This window comes from Pangasianodon hypophthalmus, chromosome 21 (assembly GCF_027358585.1).
Source record: "Pangasianodon hypophthalmus isolate fPanHyp1 chromosome 21, fPanHyp1.pri, whole genome shotgun sequence".
Classification (NCBI taxonomy): Eukaryota; Metazoa; Chordata; class Actinopteri; order Siluriformes; family Pangasiidae; genus Pangasianodon; species Pangasianodon hypophthalmus.
In genome coordinates this window covers 902,312-925,728 of record NC_069730.1, presented here as the reverse complement: position 1 = coordinate 925,728, position 23,417 = coordinate 902,312, and the positions used below count along the sequence as shown (strand labels likewise).

General features: G+C 38.8%; 3 protein-coding genes and 1 non-coding gene across 4 annotated transcripts in view; 3 read left to right on the top strand and 1 right to left on the bottom strand.

The window, feature by feature from the left end:
• The window catches only part of ube2wa (ubiquitin conjugating enzyme E2 Wa), a 9,607-nt gene extending 8,887 nt beyond the window's left edge, over nt 1-720 (top strand). The window contains exon 6 of the mRNA XM_034314626.2: nt 1-720. This exon is cut by the window's left edge and continues 2,018 nt beyond it. The gene's annotated coding sequence lies outside the window, so the exon portion shown is untranslated.
• Nucleotides 721-9,836: 9,116 nt separating this feature from the next.
• Nucleotides 9,837-14,806, bottom strand: rdh10b (retinol dehydrogenase 10b). Its single transcript, XM_026941381.3, has 6 exons — nt 14,333-14,806; nt 12,427-12,662; nt 12,239-12,337; nt 11,999-12,144; nt 11,286-11,417; nt 9,837-10,758 (listed from the first exon to the last, which is right to left on the bottom strand). The coding sequence occupies exons 1-6, from the start codon at nt 14,622-14,624 to the stop codon at nt 10,635-10,637; spliced, it is 1,029 nt and encodes a 342-aa protein (XP_026797182.1). The 5' UTR covers nt 14,625-14,806; the 3' UTR covers nt 9,837-10,634.
• Nucleotides 14,807-16,712: 1,906 nt separating this feature from the next.
• rpl7 (ribosomal protein L7) lies at nt 16,713-22,973 on the top strand. The gene is made up of 7 exons (XM_034297743.2): nt 16,713-16,820; nt 17,923-18,073; nt 18,190-18,356; nt 18,984-19,121; nt 19,327-19,436; nt 20,917-21,127; nt 22,923-22,973. Exons 1-6 carry the CDS (start codon nt 16,807-16,809, stop codon nt 21,123-21,125), a joined length of 789 nt encoding a protein of 262 aa, XP_034153634.1. The 5' UTR covers nt 16,713-16,806; the 3' UTR covers nt 21,126-21,127; nt 22,923-22,973.
• Nucleotides 18,806-18,894, top strand: LOC113543403 (small nucleolar SNORD12/SNORD106). The gene has a single exon (XR_003404411.1). It is a non-coding gene; the product is annotated as a small nucleolar SNORD12/SNORD106 (small nucleolar RNA).
• Nucleotides 22,974-23,417: the final 444 nt, after the last annotated feature.

Here is a 23,417-nt window from a genome sequence, read left to right as displayed (position 1 = left end):
CTTTCCATTTTAGCGTCTTATTGTAGAAATCTTTATTCAGCTGGATCCGGACATGATCATTTATACAACTGTTTGCGATATATTATTGAAATTATAGCCAGTACTGATATTCAGGAGGAGGCGGATTACATAAACAGCATTTCTGAGCAGAAAGGTTTCTCGTTTTAAAATAATAAAGAAGGCAACTGGCGCGATTTTAAAAATAAAAACAAAGTAAAACATTCCTGATCATAAGGACTGCAGGACTCACAGCTCAATGCCACTAAAACACACTCTTCTTCTTCTTCTTCTTCTTCTTCTTCTTCATGGTGTTTTAAAGAAGAACTGACTTTGTTTGGGAGGTAAAATGAAACTAACCACTCGATCCGTCTCTTCTGCTGTTACGTCAGGTTGTGTACGCACTCGAGCTGTTTCACGTGGATTAGGTAAAATATCGCAGTGCTGGGTGACGAAGGCTGTTTTTATTCCTCTTTTTCCGGTAGTTAATCTCTGGTGTTTAAAGCCCCGGCTGAAGACTGAGGACTGGATTCGATCAGAGCTCAGTGACTGTGTGTGTTTTCTGATTTCAGAGATTTCAGTATGATTTTTTGGGCTCGGGCTTTATGGTTTAGTAACTTTTAATTTGATAACGTGTGATGGTTTATGTTTTGTTTTTGCTATTTAACATTATTTAAACAAAATGTTTGAATTTTAAAAAAATATATAATATATTTTGAATGACTGCAGGCTCTCTGTGTTTTATGTGTTTATATTAATGTGTCTGATTAACACTCACAGTTTATTTGAGATTATTATTATTATTATTATTATTATTATTATTATTATTATTAGTGCAACTGTTTCTATCAAATTAGGACATGAACATGGAGCAAAATAAATAATTAAATATTCCCCCGTTATTCCTGCTGGTTCCTCTAGAGGGCAGCATCGCCATTTGTATTTGTTTGACTCATAAGCACACGATTTATAATATTATAACTTTATAAATTATATATTATAACGTTTTTTTAGGTTCAAAGTTAGTAGAAGACAGAAAACAGAATTAAATACTGACGGATTGCGAGGAAGAAAATCTTTTTTTTTTTTTTCTTAGATTGTCAAAATGATCGTGAAATATTTATTTACTTGTTTAACTAAAAATCAGAGAAGGTAAATAAACAGTATTGACATAAAGGAACATTTTCCGAGGCCTTTTACACTCATATGCTTAAGGCAGAACCGCTGAAGGTTCTCTGTCGGATCCTGAAACACGGTGTTTCTCTGTCAGAAAGGGTTCCACGCTAGAACTGTGTTAGGAATTAAAGAACCCATTGAGGAACCGTGACGCTCACCAACACCAATAAACGCATCCCACAAACAAAGCTGAACCGAGCGAGCTCTGCACAGAACCCTACAACGAAGTGTAGTGGAACCCTGATAGAAGGCTAAGAACCCTCAGTGGACCATTAAAGAACCCGTGAAGAACCCAAGTATCATATAGATGCCTGACAGGTTCTAGTCTTGAAGAAGAAAATAATGATGAGCAATAATCTAGTTACCCAGTTAATACACTCAAGGGTTCTTCAGGGGTTCTTTAAGGGTTCATCAGATGAGTAAGGGTTCTTAGGTTCTTGAAAGGGTTCCACTTGGATCTCTTCCTGATACAGAAACACATTCGTTCACATGTAGAACCATCCTGAGAGGTTAAGAACTCATGATTATCCATGGACCCTTGAAAAGAACCCTTTTTTTTCTTAGAGTGCCTGACAGGTTCTAGGTATTAAGAAGAAAATAATGAGCGATAATTAGGAGTTTGTACAACACGCTTCCACTGAAAATACACACACTTAGGAAAAAAGGGTTCTTTAAAGGTTCTTAGCTTATAGAAGGAACTTGTTGAATGTTTTCTGACAGGGAACCGCTTTACTGTAGGGTTCTGCGAGCTGTTTGGTAGCTTTACTGAAGTTCCTTAATCTGGATTTGTAGTGTATAAAGTTTTATTTAAATCTCTTTCATAATAAAGCAGAAGCTGAAAATAACAGATTGCAGCACCGTCACCTTTAGCTCTGGAGGTCTCAGGGAAAAGTGAAACTTCAGCTTAGCTCCTGAAACATCTCCAGCTGACACAAACTACCCAGAAATGAAATGTGGAAGTGAGTGAAGTGTTCTCGAGATGAAGACGTTTCCTAACCGATGTGTTTAACATAAACCCTCAGTGCCTCATTCAGAGGTTTCTCCACATTCCACACTGTCTTTACTGGAACACACCACATTGTTTGTGTGTGTATGTGTGTGTGTGTGTGTGTGTGAGAGAGTGCACCATTACACATTTCCCGGCTTTATTTCATAAAAGCGGATTAAATATTTTAGAGCAGTCTTTCTCACAGTGCGGTCTGGAGACAGCCAGAGGGCCGTGATTTTTTTTATTTTGATTTTGTTACAGTGGTGGAAATCAAAAAACGCAGCTTAATAAAAGTCGTATTTATTATTGTGTTCTTATACCGTAGTTATTAGACTGTTCGATCGCTCGCTTGGATTAAAATGGGTTTAATTTAAACCTCAATATCTCGTAACAGTCACCTAAAAAATAATGTGATATTAAAATAAAATAAGGGCAGTGTGGACCATATTCTGTAGCTGAACATTTCAGAAATGAAAAGCTCCATGGTTCTAATAAACACTCAGAATGAGTCTGTAGATATTGATTAATATTTATTAATTATAAAGTTAATATTGAAATTATATATATATCGTTTATGTCCATTAAATAATTCTGTACTGACAGAGTACATGAGATTTAAGTTCCTGGCTATAAACAGTTTGAGAAGCGCTGTTCAAGAGCGTAACTTTGTCTTAATGAGAACTAATCAGATCTCTGTTCACAAAAGCTGTATTTAATCACAAAAGCTTTATTTATTTAGTTCATTTATTTCAACACAAAAATGTGGTCTAATCACCTGAAAATCCATATCTGTCTCTGTATAAAAAGAGGAAAAGCAACAACACGAAGCTCTCAAATCATTAAATGATTCTTTTTAAAAATAAAATCTGTATTTTGATTTTGTTGTGTTTTAAGTGAAGTTCAGAAGAAAGCCCACGCCTATCTCCTCATCGCTAACTTCCCTTTCTGTGAATTTATTATTTTTTTTTCACGCCCACCACCTTTCCATCCCGTCCTCACTCCTTCCTTTAAACTCTTACGCCCATGAACTTTGACCCGAGGTTCCGTGTCTTCTCAGGAAAGGCGTGTTCTGCGCTCTGCAGTGGAAATGTACTAAATTTAACAGTCAGATGGGATCAGTGACATTAAAGTGTTTTATTTTATAAAAGCTTAAACATTTTGATAAAAGCCAATAAAGGTTTTATTTTTTTAAACATGGGCTCACACACAAATTTATAACAATTGGGATGAATTGTATGAATTAAATAAAAAGTTACTGAGATTAGGGGCGGGGCTACAGCTTATATTTCTTTTTCTTACAAAATCCAACCACATAAATTTTTTTTTTTTTTAAAATACACAAACAAAATATTCAAAGAAAGAAGGAGATTAATGGGATTAATGAGAAAGAATGAGATTATTCATGAGATTAAGTTGTTTTTTTTTTTTTAAATAAGAAAGTTGGGCAAAGCTGATGGTTTGTTATGGACTTCTTTGAATGTGTTAAATGTAGTAAATAAAAAAAAAAAGTAAAAATGTAATTTAAAAGGTAATTGATTGGCGTATCCTGTATATGATCCATGATATTAAAGATTTGCAACAAGTGCTTGAAGTTTCCAAATGAAACTATCAGGAATAAAAATAAAAAAGTGTTCATTTCTTTAATTAACTTTCCACCTCTGCAGATATTCAGAGTCTTTTTTATTCCAGCAGCAGCTGAAGGTGAACAGTGACGAGCTGTGAATCAGCACATACTCTAATAAATGATCTTTGTAGTAAAACTGGGAATTTCAGAGAGGATGATCTTCTCATTTTTTAATTCAGATGTACCTCGAATGGCCTAAAGGTCGGTCTAGTCGTGTGTGTTAGTCATCACTTCTAACGTGGAAATCTTTGAGAAACATGTTCTGCCCAGATGAATCATGAACACAAGAAGAGAACATTTTGTGTTAGCAGAGCTCCCAGAGGAGGTACTAATGAAAAATCAGGTCCGCTGATGTCCGTGCCAAAGCAGAAACAAGAGAAAGGACATGTTTGAGAAAGTCCAGGTTTCTCCGATTGTGATGAAACAGACTGTTGCGTTACAGAAGGATTGTGTACCTTTATGAAAATATGATTATTATTAATAAGCTTTATTAGGAAGACAGGAACAACGTTACAGCCTTTCCATTGCTGATGCAGTAACAGTTATATACGGGTTTATTCCACACGGCTGATATTATTAATCTCATGTTATTAATGGAAAAGCATTTCACTCATATGATCAATGAATATCCCGAGAAGGGGAATCCTGTTATCACTGTGATTACAGCGACTACTCTCTCTCTCTCTCTCTCTCTCTCACACACACACACACACACACACACACACACAGACACTTACCTGGAAATACAAATCACAACCTGAGCTGAATTTCCTGTTTCCTCTCCGTCACCTTTCACTATCAGCTCGGATAAAAAAAACAAAAAACGATGAGGCTGCTTTAGATGGAACGTGACTCGTAATCATGTGCATTTCAAATAGAGTGATGATGAAACCTCACTGTTTTAATAATAATACAAATAGTATGATTAATGTATATATATATATAAAATGCCTTTTTCAACCCTAAAGCCACTTTAAAGAACCGAACCATTAAATCCCATCAGTTAAAAAGGTCTACGCTGCAGTAATGCACATTAATAACAACAACGGAATTAAGAAGAATTTTCCCCAATGAATATTTTCCTAACCTGCAGAAATTATTAAGCAATTAATTAATTAATTAATTAGTAAGTCAGTAACGCTGAATTGGCCATAGTGTAACAAATATGTTCACAGATACATGCAAAAATTACATGTGTAATGTGTACTATTTTATTATTGTAAAGTATTGTGTTGCATGTAATTAAATACTTTTTTTACATCCCTTTTGTCATCCCACTGAGGGAACCTTAAAGGTTCTACACAGAACCCTAAACAGAGTGTTTCTCTGTCCAAAGAATCTGTGAAGAATTTTTTTTTTTGCATTATATCCTGTATATGGTGTTAAATATTTTGACAAAATATTTCTATCTTGTTGCACAGTGTTATTACATACTGTCATATATTTTTATTACATTTTATTACAGGTTTATTACAGTCTGTTACACACAGTTACAGGTTTATTACAGTCCATTACACACAGTTACAGGTTTATTACAGTCCATTACACACTGTTACAGGTTTATTACAGTCCATTACACACAGTTACAGGTTTATTACAGTCTATTACACACAGTTACAGGTTTATTACAGTCTATTACACACAGTTACAGGTTTTATTACAGTCCATTACACACAGTTACAGGTTTATTACAGTCTATTACACACTGTTACAGGTTTATTACAGTCTATTACACACTGTTACAGGTTTATTACAGTCTATTACACACTGTTACAGGTTTATTACAGTCTATTACACACAGTTACAGGTTTATTACAGTCTATTACACACTGTTACAGGTTTATTACAGTCTATTACACACAGTTACAGGTTTATTACAGTCTATTACACACTGTTACAGGTTTATTACAGTCTATTACACACTGTTACAGGTTTATTACAGTCTATTACACACTGTTACAGGTTTATTACAGTCTATTACACACAGTTACAGGTTTATTACAGTCTATTACACACAGTTACAGGTTTTATTACAGTCTATTACACACAGTTACAGGTTTTATTACAGTCTATTACACACAGTTACAGGTTTTATTACAGTCTATTACACACAGTTACAGGTTTATTACAGTCTATTACACACTGTTACAGGTTTATTACAGTCTATTACACACTGTTACAGGTTTATTACAGTCTATTACACACTGTTACAGGTTTATTACAGTCTATTACACACAGTTACAGGTTTATTACAGTCTATTACACACTGTTACAGGTTTATTACAGTCTATTACACACAGTTACAGGTTTATTACAGTCTATTACACACAGTTACAGGTTTATTACAGTCCATTACACACTGTTACAGGTTTATTACAGTCTATTACACACAGTTACAGGTTTTATTACAGTCCATTACACACAGTTACAGGTTTTATTACAGTCTATTACACACAGTTACAGGTTTATTACAGTCCATTACACACAGTTACAGGTTTATTACAGTCTATTACACACAGTTACAGGTTTTATTACAGTCTATTACACACAGTTACAGGTTTATTACAGTCTATTACACACAGTTACAGGTTTATTACAGTCTATTATATATTTTTTACTTTTTTTTTTTTTTTCCTTTTTTATGTTCTATCACACACAGTTGCGTGTGTTATTATACACCATTACATACAATTGCTATTGCATTATTTTTTATATATTAAATATATTCCATTGATTCATACATCGACAGATTTCTCTCGCCGTGTCGTATTAAAGCTGACGTCGCTGTGTAATCTACATTCCTGCAGTGGATACTGACGTGCGTGATAATGATACACTCTGAAAATAAACTGAATTTTTGGGAAGTCAGACTTCTCAGTGTTCCTCTACGCACAGTGACTGGAAATCCCACTTGGTCCCGGTATCACACACACACACATTCCTTTCGAGTGAAAGCAGTGAGGGAGTGAAATATCAGAGATGAGCTACTGTGTGAGTTTGCATGAGCTTCGCCTGGTTCCTGGAGGGAGAAAAGGGAATCCTATTCACACAGCACCGAGTCATGAGTCATAGCCAAAGCAGAACTGAGGGAGAGTCGCTTATCTTAATCATGTGGAGCGTTCCACAGGAAGTGTGTGTGTGTGTGTGTGTGCGTGTGTGTGTGTGTGCGCTACAGAAAATGCAGAATCGGAAATCAGGAAATCTGTTCCCTCCCATCGGGGCACATCTCCATGACGTTCCTATTTCATTCAGCTGAAATAAATCGAGTAAATTTTTGTCGAAGCGCATTTAGGGAAAAAAAAACAATCAAGCAAAGATTCTTTCTTCTTGAAAGAAGTTTTTTTTCTTTCTTTAAGGGTTCTTGATTTGAACAAAACGTTTATACATTATTCACAAATTTATCACAAGGGAACCCTTAAAGGTTTTATGTAGAACCCTGAACACACTGATCGTCTCCCAGAAACCAAGTAGAACCATTTTAGGAGGCTGTGAAACCTTAATGACCTCCTGAAGAACTCCCGAAGAACCCGTTTATCAAAGAGTGGACCTCCATGTGAAACCCCTGACGGGTTAAGAAGAAAATAATGAGCAAGAATTTGCAGTTTGTGGAACACACTTACCCAGCTAATACACACAATTAGAAAAAATGGTTCTTTAAGGGTTTTTTAAGGGTTCTTAGCGTCCAAGTTCTACTAGGAACCCTTTCTAATATTAATATTAGAAATACGCTGCCTTGCCAAAAAAAAAAGTTGCACAATCTAATATTTTATTGCAATGCATTTAGCTTTGATTACGACACGCATTCGTCCTGACCTTATGCAACTTCACAACATTTATTTCCATCCAGAGTTGCATTAATCTTTGGCTGAGATCTTGCACTGAGGACAGGAGAGTCGGACCACTCCGTAAAGTCTTCTCCAGCACATCCCAAAGACTTTCAATGGGGTTAAAGTCAGGACTCTGTGGTGGCCAATTCATGTGTGAAAATGATTCCTCATGCTCCCTGAACGACTCTTTCACAAGTTAATCCTGATGAATCTTAGCATTTTCATCCACTGATGGGAAAACCTGGTCATTCAGTACATTCAGATGCTCAGCTGACTTTATTTTATTGCCACACAATGAGGCTGAGCCTCGACCTGTGCGGTTGATGCAACCTCAGATCATCACACTGCCTCCAGAGGCTTGTACAGTAGGCACTATGCATGACGGTGAATCACTTCATGCATTTCCCTTCTTACTCTGACACGCCCATTGCTCTGGAATAGAGTAAATCTGATGTTATCAGACCACATGACCTTTTTCCATTGCTCCACAGTCCAGTCTTTATGCTCCAGAGCAAACTGAAGTCATTTTTTCTGATTAGTTTCACTAACAAATGGCTTTCTTGTGGCCACACAGCTGTTTAGTCCCAATCCTGTAAGTTCTCATCACATTGTGTGTGTGGAAATGCTTTTACTTTCACTATTAAACATAGCCGTGAGTTCTCCTGTCGATTTTTTTTTACGATGTGACATCACCAAGCGCTTTAAAGATCTCCAAGATTTTTTTCCGACTACATTTCTGCTGTAAAGCTGAAGGTTCACCACTATCCTTCCAGGCTTTAATAATGCACTGGACATTTCATAACCCAGTTCCAGTGATTTCAGCAATCTCATTAGCTGTTTTCTTTGCTTGATGCAGGCCAACAATTTTCCCCTTCAGTAACATCTTTTCCATGACCATGGGAAACGTAATCTGCTACGATTGTTTAAGAAATGAGAAGCTACACACTGCATCAGTTAAGATTAAAAGAACTGTTACCAGCTGAAACATATTCATCACTGCAAAAATGATTCAATCATGGGCTCTTAAGGATTTGCTCATTTAAACCCAAACAGCGATCTTTTTATTGGCCAGGCAGCGTATAATGTAGTATAAATATAAATATTACTGATAATACATTATATTTGTGTTAAACATTTACACCGTCAGTATAACTTTATAACAGTTGTAATTACTTAATTACATGTTATTTCTTCAACTAATAACCTTCATAACAATCTTATTGTATGTGCTAGGTAAGTGTGTGTGTGTGTGTGTGTGTGTGTGTGTGTGTGTGTGTGTTACAGTATAATACTGACTGACAGTGTGGTGTGATGAAGCAGATTTTCTGTTACCACCCTGAAGTTGATTATTTTCCTATAACAGCATGTCCCCAAGTGATTTATTCCTCTTACACCACAGCAATTTATGCATTTATAGTTATGTTTAATGTTGTGGAACAAGTGAGTTCCTGTTCTGACTTACATTATAGCAGCTACAAACAGTCGTTCCCTCACCAGCCTCTCTTTATTCTCTTTTTTAAAAAAAACAAAAAAAACACAGCTTGTCATGTTACCGAGAAACCGCAAAGAAGCATAAACTCCTCTGTTAAATGTTAAATAAACTTCTCCTTACTCCAAGGAAACTTCATCATATTAAAGATTTTTATTCTGTTTATTATCAGTGGAGCGTCTGCTGCACACGTCCCTGTGAATGAGCTGTTACTATGGAAACGATAACGTATCAGAACGAGTGCATTAATATAAACCTGCGCTACTGTCAGAGCTGCTGTTATAGAGAATTAATCAACACCTTCTGACCAATCAGAGTGCAGAACTCAGCAGCGATGTGGTATAAAGGAAGAACGTTTAATTTATAGCAACAAGGCGTTTCATGTGTTAGGGTTCACAGATGTTCCTTCATTATAATCAATAACAAGTTACTTTTTGTTGACTTTGGTGCGTTTTGGATTGATGTCATGTTACAGGATGTGTCCATGTTCCCTTTTTTATCTTCTTGGAACTATTTTTTGTAGATAAATTGAGTCATGTTTACTTTTCTTCCCTTTCAAAATACCCTGTGGGTGTACAAACTTTTGCACTCATTGAACATCTTAAACAAAGATGTGTACATTTTATCATCGGTTATTAAAAAGAAATTAACACAATTTGGTCAAATTTCTCAAACAAGACTCCTACTGTTGTTTCTAATTGTATGTTTTTAAAAAAGAAGCTAAAAAACACTGAGTTTATTTTTTAGGATAAAATATTTATTGTAGGAATGATACATATTGCACCTTTGAAAACAATACAATACATTTTTAAAGTTTTCAGAAAAAGAACAATGTCTAAAGTAACAAATAAACGTTTGGTCACAGTGTGGAATCGAACAAGACAGAAATTACAAATAATTATATATAAATAAAGATAGTGTACACTATTACAGTAACATACTGCATTATTTCATAATCAAGCTGATCAGAGGACTTTATAAAGACATGTGCCGATATTTCTGTCCGGTTCAGAGCGCAGCGAAGGCCAGACGTCGTCTAGAGGACATGTTTAGTGGAAACATCAGAAGCAGGTGTCAAAATGAGAACATAAGGTCATTATTTAAAATGCAATATAATGAAAAAAAACACAAAAACAAAAAAGTTATGCAAATCCAAAACCCACTCGTACACACACCCCGCCCCTTTCCCCTGCTAAACCAGTACTTACTGCATTTGCATACTGAAATCTGATTGGTTCTTATATTTTATGATGCGATAACACCTGCTTGTTACAGCTTGAACAATAAGTCAGATTTTTCCTGTGAGATTTTCTTTCTTAAAAAAAATGTAGGCAATTATCGAGGCAAAAATATATCATATCGGCACATATCTAATCTGTAGAAGATTAAATTATCAGGTTTAAAAACGGAAATGTGTAGGCAGCTTAACAAAATCCATAGTTTTCTAAGCATTGTAATTACAGTTCTTATTTTTTGCTCCAAATGAACCAGAGCGTTAGAGATGTAAGGCGATATCACAGAAGATCCGAGCGACTACATGCTGATCTTCGACTCGTTGTTGTTGGTGGATTCTTTCCGATGAGCCAGGAAGGAGTACATGCATTTATCAGCGCCGAGGAAGCGGTACATGCACACGATGGCGTCGAACGGCAAAATCCTGCAACAGAGAGATCAGCAGCAGTTTAGAAAACGCTAACGTCATGAGGAAGTGGAAGCTTCGCCGCTCAGAAGGTTGTGAGTTTAAATCTCATGAGCAAGTCGCTTAAAACTGTACACAAAAATGTAGAATGAAGTTTTTTTTCTTTAATAAATAATAAAATGGTGGCCCTAACAGCCATTAAATGCAGATTCTATGAATATGCAAACCTCGCTCTGTTTCCATGGTAAAGCACTGCTTCATTAGCATACTGAAACCTGATTGGTTCTTATGTTTTATGATGTAATAACACCTTCCTGAAAGCCCCTACATCACTACATGACTTGTGCAGTTCAATCTTTTGTATTTTATTTTCCTCTTACGTCTGTTTTAGTCTTATTCTAACTCAATGTTTTGTTACTGAAGCTCTGCGATCGACATCACTGTGAAATTAAATTAAGCAGCCTGAAATGATTTACTCATAAAACCTGTGTTTATAAAATGATAAACAAGTTAAAATAAAATGTCGTGATGCAGGCGAGACTCACGTTTTCATGAAGGTGACGGCGTACATGGCGCGCGGCGTGCAGACCATCGGCTGATCCGTCAGAATGGCTCTCATGGCTCGCTCCACGCAGTGCTCGGGGTTCAGCGGCGGGAAAAACGGCGCGATCTCCTTCCTGCGCAGGAGAACCCAATATCAACAACAAGTATAAATTACAAATAATTCATTCTTAATTCATTATTCATACATTGTAATTCATTTATTATTAACGTATCCTATGAATATATCATTAATAAACTATAATGACACCTTTTAAAAACATGGTCAATTATAATCAGTTCATTTATCATTCATTTATATAAATTAGAATTGATGTATTTTTATTATTGTTTAATTATATAATGATTCAATTATAATAATATAACGAATAAGCTTTACACCATCCCATTTTTCCAAGAGAACAATATTAAATACATTCTGGCTTTATATACAGGTCTGTGAAAAAGTTTGTACACCCCTACAGCAAAACAAAGCTGACAGAGGAGTAATTCATAGCTAGCTATGTGTACTTCCTGTTTTATGTTTCCTTCGTTAAGGTAAATAATAACTTGAATTGAATTTTTATCTATTTTGTAGATAAATTGTAAAATTAAGCAACGTTTTTATGTTTTTCCCTTTTCAACACACCAGAGGAGGTACAAACTTTTGCACTGAACTCTAGGTTGTGAGTTTCTGCTCTACTAAACGGTGACCAACCTGATTTCGCAGCCTTTAAACATCCCCGTATCGACCAGGAACGGACACACCAGCGTCATCTTGATCCCGTCTTTGTTCGCCGCCTTTAACTCGTGGCTCAGCGACTCGTGGAAGCCGATGGCGCCGAATTTGCTCGCGCAGTAATCCTGCGACAAAACACGACCGAAGAGAAGAGAATTAGATCAGCAGAAAACAACACGTTTATATCAGAATGAAAAAGCACGGATACAGAACACACACCTCGACCCCGGCCGTGGTGAAGAGACCCAGAGAGCTGGCCACAGTCACGATGTGGCCCTCGTTTAACTCCAGCATCTTCGGGAGAAAAGCTTTCGTGGTCTGTGAAGCACATGAGACTAATTAACACCCGATCGAGTCACGTGTCTGACGTAAAGCGCGCTAACGGGACGAAGACGTCTCCTACTGACCCAGAAGTGGGCGTGGCAGTTGACCATCATGGTCCTCTCGATCAGTTCGTCGGGACACTCGAGGAGGTGACGTCCTGAAACCACGCCGGCGTTGTTGACGAGGAACGTGACGTCTCCTACCTCTCTCCTCACCTGCTCGGCCGTGGCGTACACACTCTCACGCTTACTCACGTCACACACGTACGTGTAAACCCGCGGCTGGAACGCGGGCAACTCCTCAACGCTGTCGTCTGAACCTGTACACACACAACCGCTCACAATATTAATAAAATAATAATAATAATATAATAACGAGTGTGTGAGTCTCTAAAGTCTCCATGTTTCTGGATTTGATGTTTGATGGAGAAATCCTGATGACACGCCCACTTTTCCAGCGTAAATGCTTTTAATTGGATGAAATCTGCATTTTAAAGTCACTTTAAAGCCTATAAAAACACCTGATATGAGATTCAGTATTTCATTTAGGACCAAACTTTTGTGTAAAATGATTTCAGAAATAACTTTTAAAACAAAAATCATCATTAATTTGCACAGAATCTGTGTTCATCAGAAATTACTTTTAAAACTTTTAATTAATTTGCACAAATCTTCGGACAGAGAAACAGAAATCTCTCGTAAAAACGTCCACCTTGGGACGAAATGTTAAAACGTTAAAAGTCTAATTTGAGATTTTGCATTTTAATTTTTAAGACTGAAACTTTTATTTTATTATGAATTCACTGTTGTGTATTAAATATCTATTTTTAGATGATTTTTGAGGACAAACATTTTAAAAATTCTTTATTTTTAACATTTAAGGTTATCAGCTGATTTTTGTAAAGAGAAGTTTTAAATTCAGGATTTTCCTCTAGTGGATTTGGTTTGTTATCTTTTTAAATCATTATTCTGAAATTCTGTATTTAAGTTTAGAAGAAAATATTTGTATTAAATCTCTACCTTGAGATTCAGCCTGAACCTTTGCAGCATAAATCTCCTTTAAATCTTTAATTTCAGAATCTGGGTTAACATTTGGACCTTTGGATTAATGACTTATTAAAGTTTTGGGTCATTTTAGAGAAAAATAAAAATCATTATGAAGTTCAGATCATAAAACATTTAGAGTTTAGAGTCAGTTATTAAACTCCTCATTAGAGCTTCTGTATTTAATTTTAGTTTATCTCTGATAAACACTGGGTTTAAAAGAGAAACTTCTCCCACACACACACAGACACACACACACAGACATATATATACACACACACACAGACATATATATACACACACACACACACACAGACACACACACACACATACACACACATACACAGACATACACACAGACACAGACACAGACACACACACACACACACACACATACACAGACACACACACAGACACACACACACAGACACAGACACACACACACAGACACACACATACACAGACATACACACACACATACACAGACATACACACACACAGACATACACAGACATACACACAGACACAGACACACACACAGACACACAGAACACACATACACAGACATACACACACACAGACATACACACAGACACAGACACACACACACACACATACACAGACATACACACAGACACACACACACAGACACAGACACACACACACAGACACAGACACACACACACAGACACAGACACACACACATACAGACAGACACACACACAGAGACATACACACACACAGACATACACACACATACACACACATACACACAGACACACACATACAGACAGACACACATACACACACATACACACACACACACACACACACACACAGACACGCACACACACACACATACATACACACAGACACACACACAGACAGACACACACACAGACATACACACACAGACGCGCGCGCGCTTTGCGGGGTTTGGACTCACCTGTACAGGTGTTGCTCGTGTCGGTGGTGTTTTGTCGGTAGATTTCGCGCACGAGCTCCGCGGTCTCCTCGTTGGCGGTGCGGTTGATGTCCCAGAGCGCGAGCGTGGCTCCTCTGCGGGCGAAGTGCAGCGCGAACAGGCGGCCCAGTCCACTTCCGGCCCCGGTGATCACGCACACGCGGCCCTGCACGCGCTTCTCCCGCGGCTTCACGAGCCACCGCGCCGCCGCCGCCGCGAACGACCAGAGCACCTTCACGCAAACCACGCAGAACTCCGCCGCGATGTGCATCATCAACCGCCTCACTGCCGACTACCGACAAAGTTTCTGTAGAAAGTTTGATCTGAAACCGAGTCTCAGTGCAGATGATCCGATCTAAACACACACACACACACACACACACACAGCTAAACTATCATCCGATCGACTTCTGCAGCGCACACACACACACACACCTCTAACTTCTCATTACACGTCCTTCTGCTCTTACCATAAATACAGGACCGGGCTGATGTCGTCACGCTGATGTCGTCACCGAAATCCCAGACGATCCCATCCCATCAGCGGAACAGAGGAACACGGTTGCCAGATTAGACTTTTAGATCAGATTATGAATCTACATCCTTTCTGGTGTTGCAGGATGACGTTAATGATAACAGCGACGGAGCGTCAAACCGAATGGAGCGGAGAAGCTCGAATCACACGACTCACAGCGGATATAAATAAAATATATATATAAACACACCCTTACTGTAGGAGAATTATCTCCTGTTTTTGTCATGAACAGCCGGAAAATGAGATAAAAATAAAACTAACTTTATATTTGGAGCTGTTTGATTAGAGACCCCATCCCAGCTGCAGCTGAGGAGAAGCAGCCCCAAACCATGATGCTGCCACCACCATGCTTCACAACAGCCGTAGTGTTCTCTAGTGTTGTATTTATATGTTTTAAAGGTGAGATAGTCGTTGTTTTTATCTTCACTTGTACAAATAATCGGAGAGATATGTAGAAAAACAAGGCGTTAAGCCGTGGCTTTAGCAAAAGTGTATTAAATCTCGGAGAAAACTCGCTCGGAAAACTGACTTCCGGTCCGGAATGCTGGTTTGTGTTTGGATGCTCTTCCTGTCAGTCATTTAATAGACACTGTACTCTACAAGACAAAGTAGATCCTGGGGGCGGAGCTTCACAAACATGGACAGGAATCATTCAAATCTTGAACCCATGTAACGCTTAGAGATTTAATCTTGGAGGAAAAAAGACTCATCTAATGTAGGTTTAAAATGAAAGCTCTAGCTCTGTCTCATCAGACCATCAGACATTGTTTAGAGCACAGGTTCCTAACGCTGGTCCTGGAGAACCCTCAGACCTGCTCGAACACACACCCTTCATCTCAGGAAGAGCTGTTAATTAGATTATTAGTTGAATCAGGTGTGTTGAGAGCAGAGAAAACACTGAAACATGCAGGACAGCGGGTTCTCCAGGACCGGGGCGAGGAACCTCCGCTGTAGTGGAACTGGACCTTATACTCTTTCCCAGTGTGTGTGTGTGTGTGTGTGTGTGTGTGTGCACATAATACAGGAGATGGTTAATGATACATCCAACACCATGGATATTATTTTATACCCGTCTCCTGATTGATACCTTTCAATAATAAGGTTATATAGTTGTTATTTGTTTATTTGTTTGTTTTTGGTCATAAACATCTCTGGTTAGAGGTTTGACATTTTACTAAACACTACGTTTTTAAAGTAAAAAGACAAAGTGTATTTTTAAAATGAATTTATTGGGAAAAGATTTGATATAAACTTAAAGGTCAGCATACTGTTTAAACTGGAGTCAATTTTTCCAATCTGGCAACCCTGACGTTTTCCAATTAATAATAATAAGTTTTAAGGGTTTTTTTTTTCAAAGTAATTTTCAGATTGAAATTGATAAGATTTGACATTGCATTGATTATTTATTATACGTGTTGTTTGTTTTCTGTAGCATTTCATGTAGTATGAATATTTTCCCTGTTATGCTAGGAGTCTAAAAACTTCATTTCCCATAATCACCCGCGCTTCATACGTTGTCATTAACTCGCCTGAAGTGCCACGCAATAATATTTTCTACTCGTCTTTACAATTATAATATTATATCTAATGATTATTATTTTTTTTATTAAGTGTTAGCGCTAGCTAGCTAGCTAGGTTGTGTACACAAAGTCATATTATTCCTTGTTACTTTAAAAGTATTAGATTAGCATAGCACAAACAACTAACGTGTATTTTACATGAATTTATCCTGTTATCATTGTCATTCAACAGTTTTTAATGTTTAAGGATTATTAATAAATAAATATTTGTTGATAAATAAAGTAAATTCCTTGATTATAAAAATCAGGCGATATAAAAGGCTACCTAAGCCTGACCGGAAGTGCGCGGACCTATAAGGCGTCTATGCGCATGCGTGAAAGCCTCTTTTACCGTGGGCATAATGGCGGGTGAAACGTAAGTCGACTGTCTTGTCGTTTAAATCTTCTTCCATCGGCGTCTGTGGTGTCTGTTCGCTGTCAATCTCAGATGGAGAATAATGTTTAAACACTTATGTGTGTTCTAAAGTCGATATTAGTGACGGATAATGAGTATAAAGTGTATAAAAGTTGATGTTAAAGATGGTAGTGCCTGGATCAGTGTAGCATTAGCAACGTGATGTTAACTGGCCTGTAGCTAGTGAGAGAGTTCAACTGAATAAAAGCATTTATTTTTACAATAAAACAATCATACAGAATAAATTTTGAGCTAAATTAATGTTACAGTAATACCTCATGTTCTACAGTGGTGTGTTTATCAGGACACTACACCTGTGTTAGCTGGATGCTAAGCACTAGCGCTACCTGTGTTAGTCTCATGATGGTCACCATTTTATTAGTTATTATTATTTATTTTGCTTCATTAGTGTTTGTTTGCAGTCACTGGAAAGGGAAAAAATAACCAAATTTAGCAATAAACACTCCCGTCTGAATGTTCTGCTTCATGTCTTGTCACATTGCATGTGGAATTTTTGCAGCTTGATCATAAAATTCCTTTAATTCTGTCCTGAAAAGTTTATTTTTATGAGTTAACACCAATTAAGTTGCTTAATCTATTGTTAATCTGCTATAAAAGGTGTTAAAAAGTGTTTTAGAGTCACAAAGTTGAGTTTTAGGGATGATGGGGGAAATACTGGGTTATATTTAAATTAATTTTTGAAATAAATCAAGTTAATTTGTGACAATTTGTCTAAAATATATTGCGTGTGTTCAACAGTGTATAAATAAATAAAATAGTGTGAATGTTAAAATTTAATGTAATGAAATGCACAAGGATAAAGATGAATAAAATAAGTATGCAGTTATAGAATAAACTCAAATGTATGTTAAATTAAAATGGTGCAATAAAGATGTTTAATTATAATTAACGCTATAAACAGTTACTTTTATGTTTTATGTTCAAGAATTTCATCTCACTGATGAGACACTCGACTGCCGAGTCGTACTTTTTTTTGTACGAGTCGTGGTCTTCAGAAAGTCGTAGCGTTTTGTCCTGACGTTGCGTCTGTGTTTGTTTACAGAGAGAAGAAGGAGACGAAAGAGGCGGCGAAGGAGAAGAAAGAGACGAAGGAGAAGAAAGTTCCGTCAGTCCCCGAAGGCCTCTTGAAGAAGAGGAAGCGCTATGCGGCCTTCAAGGCGGCTCGCGTCAAGGCTCTGCGGGTCGAGAAGAAGGTCTGTGCTTTATAAAGTCGCGTTTATGAGACGTAAATCGCCCGAGTGGTGTTCTGACTCTCTCTCTCTCTCTCTCTCTCTCTCTCTCTCTCTCTCTCTCTCTCTCTCTCCTCCAGAATCGCAAAATCACCCGGAACCTGATCTACGCCAGAGCGCAGTTCTACCACAAAGAGTACCGGCAGATGTACAGGCGCGAGATCCGCATGAACCGCATGGCTCGCAAAGCCGGAAACTTCTACGTCCCCGCTGAGCCCAAACTGGCCTTCGTTATCCGGATCAGAGGGTGAGGGTTACCTCTACAGGGAGGTTACGCTGTCAGTCCTGAGGAACATTTCACCCGAACTTTTACATCTTTGCTTCATGAGCGACTTTTTTTTAATTACAGAAAAAAACCAGAACGTGAATAAATTACGCTTTGAATAAATTTTCTCGGGAGTGAATGATGAAATATAGATAACGATAAAAGTTAAAGAAGCGATAGAAACTTTATTTTTAAATTAATGAAGACTAAACAAAGACTAAACCTGTGTTTACATCCGGACTAAAAATCTGATTAATTAAGCGATCGTGTTTATTAGAGAACTCTGAGATTCTGCTCAGTGGTCAAGATGTTTTTTTTTCTTCTTTCTGCGTGTGTGTGTGTGCGCGCGCTATGGGTGCAGTTTTAGTTTCCAGATGTTTCCAGATGTGAACAGTACAGTGGTGTTCTGGGTGAAATGTTCCTTCTGTAACGTGGTGGTTAATGATGCAGCTCTTTTTTCCCCGTCATATCGACCGTGGTGATTCCTCTGCTAATCAGCCAGTCTCACTGAAACCACACCGCTGTGTTTCACTGCGAACAGACGAGTCTAAGCGAAGGTGTGTTAACGTGTGTGTGTGTGTGTGTGTGTGTGTTTCTCTCCCTCCGCAGTATCAACGGCGTGAGCCCTAAAGTGCGTAAGGTTCTGCAGCTCCTGCGTCTGCGCCAGATCTTTAACGGCGTCTTCGTCAAGCTCAACAAGGCCTCCATCAACATGCTGCGTATCGCCGAGCCGTACATCGCCTGGGGGTGACGCAGAACTCGTTTATTTTACTTTTCTCTACACTTTCAGCCGGTAGAATTGGGTTAGAACTCTGTTTAAATGCAGGTGTTTGTTAAAGGGGAGGTTTCAGGGCTATTGAAGGGGATGTCTGAGGTGTGACACTGCTCAGGTGCAAATAGGTGACGTGTGTGTGTGTGTGTGTGTGTGTGTGTGTGTGGTTCTGTCCCTCAGTTACCCCAACCTGAAGTCTGTGCGCGAGCTCATCTACAAGCGCGGATACGGCAAGATCAACAAGCAGCGCATTCCTCTGACAGATAACTCGCTCATCGAGAAGACCATTGGTAAAAACACACACACACATACATCTCTCACTCCGCGCACACACACACACACAGTGAAAATGATGCAGATTGTATCGCTTGTGACTCTTTTCAGAGAAACGTAGCTAAAACACACTCAAAACGTTGCTGTGATGTCAGGCTAATTTGCATATTAATTTATTCATCATGAAAATTAGCATATCAGATGACAAAGTAGGCCGAATGAAGAAAGATTTACAGTCAGAACAGAAAACGGATTATTAATTTGTCTTGTAGAAAGGTCATCTTTGGTCGCGGCACCGCAAACTAAACTTTTACACATTTTAGGAGGAAAAAATTTCAGTATCAAAATCAGTAATTCAGTGACGTGATTGTGATTTGTGAATCTGTGATTGGCCGCAAGCGCAGCGCAGTCGGTCTTTACACACTGATGGCGAGAGGAGCGAAGCTGCGCTCAGCTCGTTTATCAGCAGATGGAGAACCGTATCGAGTTCAGGATCGTCACTAACGTCTCCTCGAGAACCTGCTTAAGCTCTTTATTTTATTTAGTTTTTTTTGAAGTAAAGTCACTAAAATGGTCAAAGTCGTCAAATCTAGCGGCGAAGTCTCCTTTAGTCGGCAAAACCGGATACGATTTTAAATAAATTTCTGAGCTCGTGTCTCCGGGAAGTTAATTTTATGACCTTTATAGAATGAGGAAAGGCGTAATAATGCACATTAACCGTTTATCAGCAGTGAACACGGGGGTAAAATGCAGCTTTCTGCCTTTTAGACTAATAAAAAAATAGTCTGTTCATTACACTCGGCCCAGCTGCGAGAAGGCGAGATAATGTTTGTCTACACGAACACGCATCAGTTTGAAAAATGTCTTTTAGACAGTTTTTTAGTGTTTTTTTTTTTTTCTTTTTTTCTTTTTAACTATACAAACGTGTGGCGGAAAGATGGTGGAACTTCCTGCGATGTTTTTTCCTCTGTATTTTGTATTTAATTTGAGTTTGTCAGCTCTGAATAACGTACGCATGATGCTGATGCGTATAATAAACTCCTTTAAGTAACAAAATAATTTAATATAAAGGAGAGGAGTTTAGAGATGGACAATTTAACAATATAATTATAAATTATCACTTCTGAAGTATTCTTTCTTTTTTTTAATACACATTCATATTTTAAAAAAAATAAATAACAAACTGAAAGGAGGCTGCAGATTGAATGATTTTTATTTGTTTTATTTTTCAGTGTTAGTGTTTTTTGGGCAGTGAGTATAAAACTGCGTAACTTTTCAAGAGTTTTTTTATTCACAGTTTTTAACGCAGCGCTTCTGTCTTGCCGGCCGTTTGTTAGCTCAGTTATAGATCACGATAGATAGCGTGAATTATTGTGATTATTTTTCTCGCCCGTCCCTGGACGCAGAGCCGTGATGCGCTTTTGTGACGCTGTGCAGGTTAAACGTTGCGTCTGAGAGCCGAATGTAATGACAGAACGTTGCTCCTGATTTCTGCAGGTTCATATGGAATCATCTGCATGGAAGATCTGATCCACGAGATCTACACCGTCGGCAGGAACTTCAAAGCCGCCAACAACTTCCTCTGGCCCTTCAAGCTGTCGTCTCCTCGCGGTGGCATGAACAAGAAGACCACTCACTTTGTGGAGGGAGGAGACGCCGGGAACCGAGAGGACCAGATCAACAGACTCATCAGGAGGATGAACTGAAGGTGAACCAAGTGAACAAACAGATCTGTGTGTGAGAGAGGGAGAGACTGGGAGAGAGCGAAAGGGGGGGAGACTGGGGGAGAGCGAAAGGGGGAGAGACTGGGAGAGAGAGAAAGGGGGGGGAGACTGGGGGGGAGAGAAGGGGGGGGAGACTGGGGGGGAGAGAAAGGGGGGGGAGACTGGGGGGGAGAGAAAGGGGGAGAGACTGGGAGAGAGAGAGAGAGAGAAAGGGGGAGAGACAGAGAGAGAGAGAAAGGGGGAGAGACAGAGAGAGAGAGAGAGAGAGAAAGGGGGAGAGACAGAGAGAGAGAGAGAGAGAAAGGGGGAGAGACAGAGAGAGAGAGAGAGAAAGGGGGAGAGACTGGGAGAGAGAGAGAGAAAGGGGGAGGGACTGGGAGAGAGAGAGAGAAAGGGGGAGGGACTGGGAGAGAGAGAGAAAGGGGGAGGGACTGGGAAAGAGAGAGAAAGGGGGAGGGACTGGGGGAGAGAGAGAGAAAGGGGGAGGGACTGGGGGAGAGAGAGAGAGAGAAAGGGGGAGGGACTGGGGGAGAGAGAGAGAGAGAAAGGGGGAGGGACTGGGGGAGAGAGAGAGAGAGAAAGGGGGAGGGACTGGGGGAGAGAGAGAGAGAGAAAGGGGGAGGGACTGGGGGAGAGAGAGAGAAAGGGGGAGAGACTGGGGGAGAGAGAGAGAAAGGGGGAGAGACTGGGGGAGAAAGGGGGAGAGACTGGGAGAGAGAGAGAGAGAGAAAGGGGGAGGGACTGGGGGAGAGAGAGAGAGAGAAAGGGGGAGGGACTGGGGGAGAGAGAGAGAGAGAGAAAGGGGGAGAGACTGGGAGAGAGAGAGAGAGAAAGGGGGAGAGACTGGGAGAGAGAAAGGGGGAGAGACTGGGAGAGAGAGAGAAAGGGGGAGAGACTGGGAGAGAGAGAGAAAGGGGGAGAGACTGGGAGAGAGAGAGAAAGTGGGAGAGACTGGGAGAGAGAGAGAGAAAGTGGGAGAGACTGGGAGAGAGAGAGAGAAAGTGGGAGAGACTGGGAGAGAGAGAGAGAAAGTGGGAGAGACTGGGAGAGAGAGAGAGAAAGTGGGAGAGACTGGGAGAGAGAGAGAGAAAGGGGGAGAGACTGGGAGAGAGAGAGAGAGAGAGAGAGAGAAAGGGGGAGAGACTGGGGGAGAGAGAGAGAAAGGGGGAGAGACGGAGAGAGAGAGAGAGAGAGAAAGGGGGAGAGAGGGAAGTGTTAATAATGCTGCGTTATTAATAATTATTAATGGACACTTGAATAGACTTTTAAAAAAATATTTGTATAATTTTTCTTTACACTTTCTTAAAATTTCTCTGATTTCGATTCGGTCAGTTATTAACATCGTTATTGTTATAATTTGTGGCGAAGCCTCAGGCATCGACGCCTCGGTGCATTAAGACACGAATAAAAACTCCAGCAGTCGTTTCAGTGAAAGACGCTGTTACACTTTACTGTCTTTCTAAACACTTCTGTTCCTTCATTTAGCAGAATTTAAATAACTAATAAAACTAAATAAGTACAAATTATTAAAATCCACGATTAAATAGTCTCTCGCTCGTGTCTTTCCGCTTTACTCCCTGTCCTTAAACACTGTTTAAAGCTTTTACAGCTTTTACAGATATTAGTGTGTGTTTAAAACGTTTAAAGTGTGCTTTTTTGTTTTTAAATCTCTGGTTTGCTTTTCTTGAATGAAATCTGATTTAGTTTGTAGATTAACATGTTTTTTTAATGTATTGAATTATTCATATCTCTAACATCTAAAACTTTTTTCCTTTTCAGCTGTACTGGGACATCATTTGGTTTATGGAAAATAAACGTTTAATACACACACGCACTGTCTCTTGTCTTTATTTCTTGTTGAAGCTTTAAAACAAGGTGCTAATATACTTCACAATCTCAAAAGAAGACTAAAGTATTTATACTTTAGTATTGTACTTTATTCTTTTATTATACTTTATTGAAAGGAAGTGAACCATCTTCCTTGGAGTGTGTCTCCATCTAGTGGCTGTAGCTGGTGTTACAGCGCGGAGGATTGCAGGCCGAGTTGCTCTGATGCTCAGTGAAGTTTAAACGATTTTATTAATTTGTTTTTGTTTTTAAATGGAGTAATTTTCCCCTCATCTGTAGAGAAATTCTGCTTTCTGATGGTTTAAAGAGGAACAACAGGGGAGACGTAGAAAAATGAGGAGACGTGATCTGAAAATATTTGTTCCCATCATGTCTGAGTTTAGATGAGTATTTTTTAGTGAGTATTTTATTTAACTGTTTAACTCC

Bases quoted from the DNA above. Each gene is read 5' to 3' on its own strand.
- rdh10b (XM_026941381.3), bottom strand. From the start codon at position 14,624: ATGATGCACATCGCGGCGGAGTTCTGCGTGGTTTGCGTGAAGGTGCTC. The intron at 11,418-11,998 runs GTTGGTCACCGT...TCTCCTGCGCAG, and splicing joins TTTAAAGGCTGCGAAATCAG to GAAGGAGATCGCGCCGTTTT. The intron at 10,759-11,285 runs GTGAGTCTCGCC...TCTCTGTTGCAG, and splicing joins GCCGTCACCTTCATGAAAAC to GATTTTGCCGTTCGACGCCA.
- rpl7 (XM_034297743.2), top strand. The intron at 18,074-18,189 runs GTCTGTGCTTTA...TCTCTCCTCCAG, and splicing joins CTCTGCGGGTCGAGAAGAAG to AATCGCAAAATCACCCGGAA. The intron at 19,122-19,326 runs GTGACGCAGAAC...TCTGTCCCTCAG, and splicing joins GAGCCGTACATCGCCTGGGG to TTACCCCAACCTGAAGTCTG.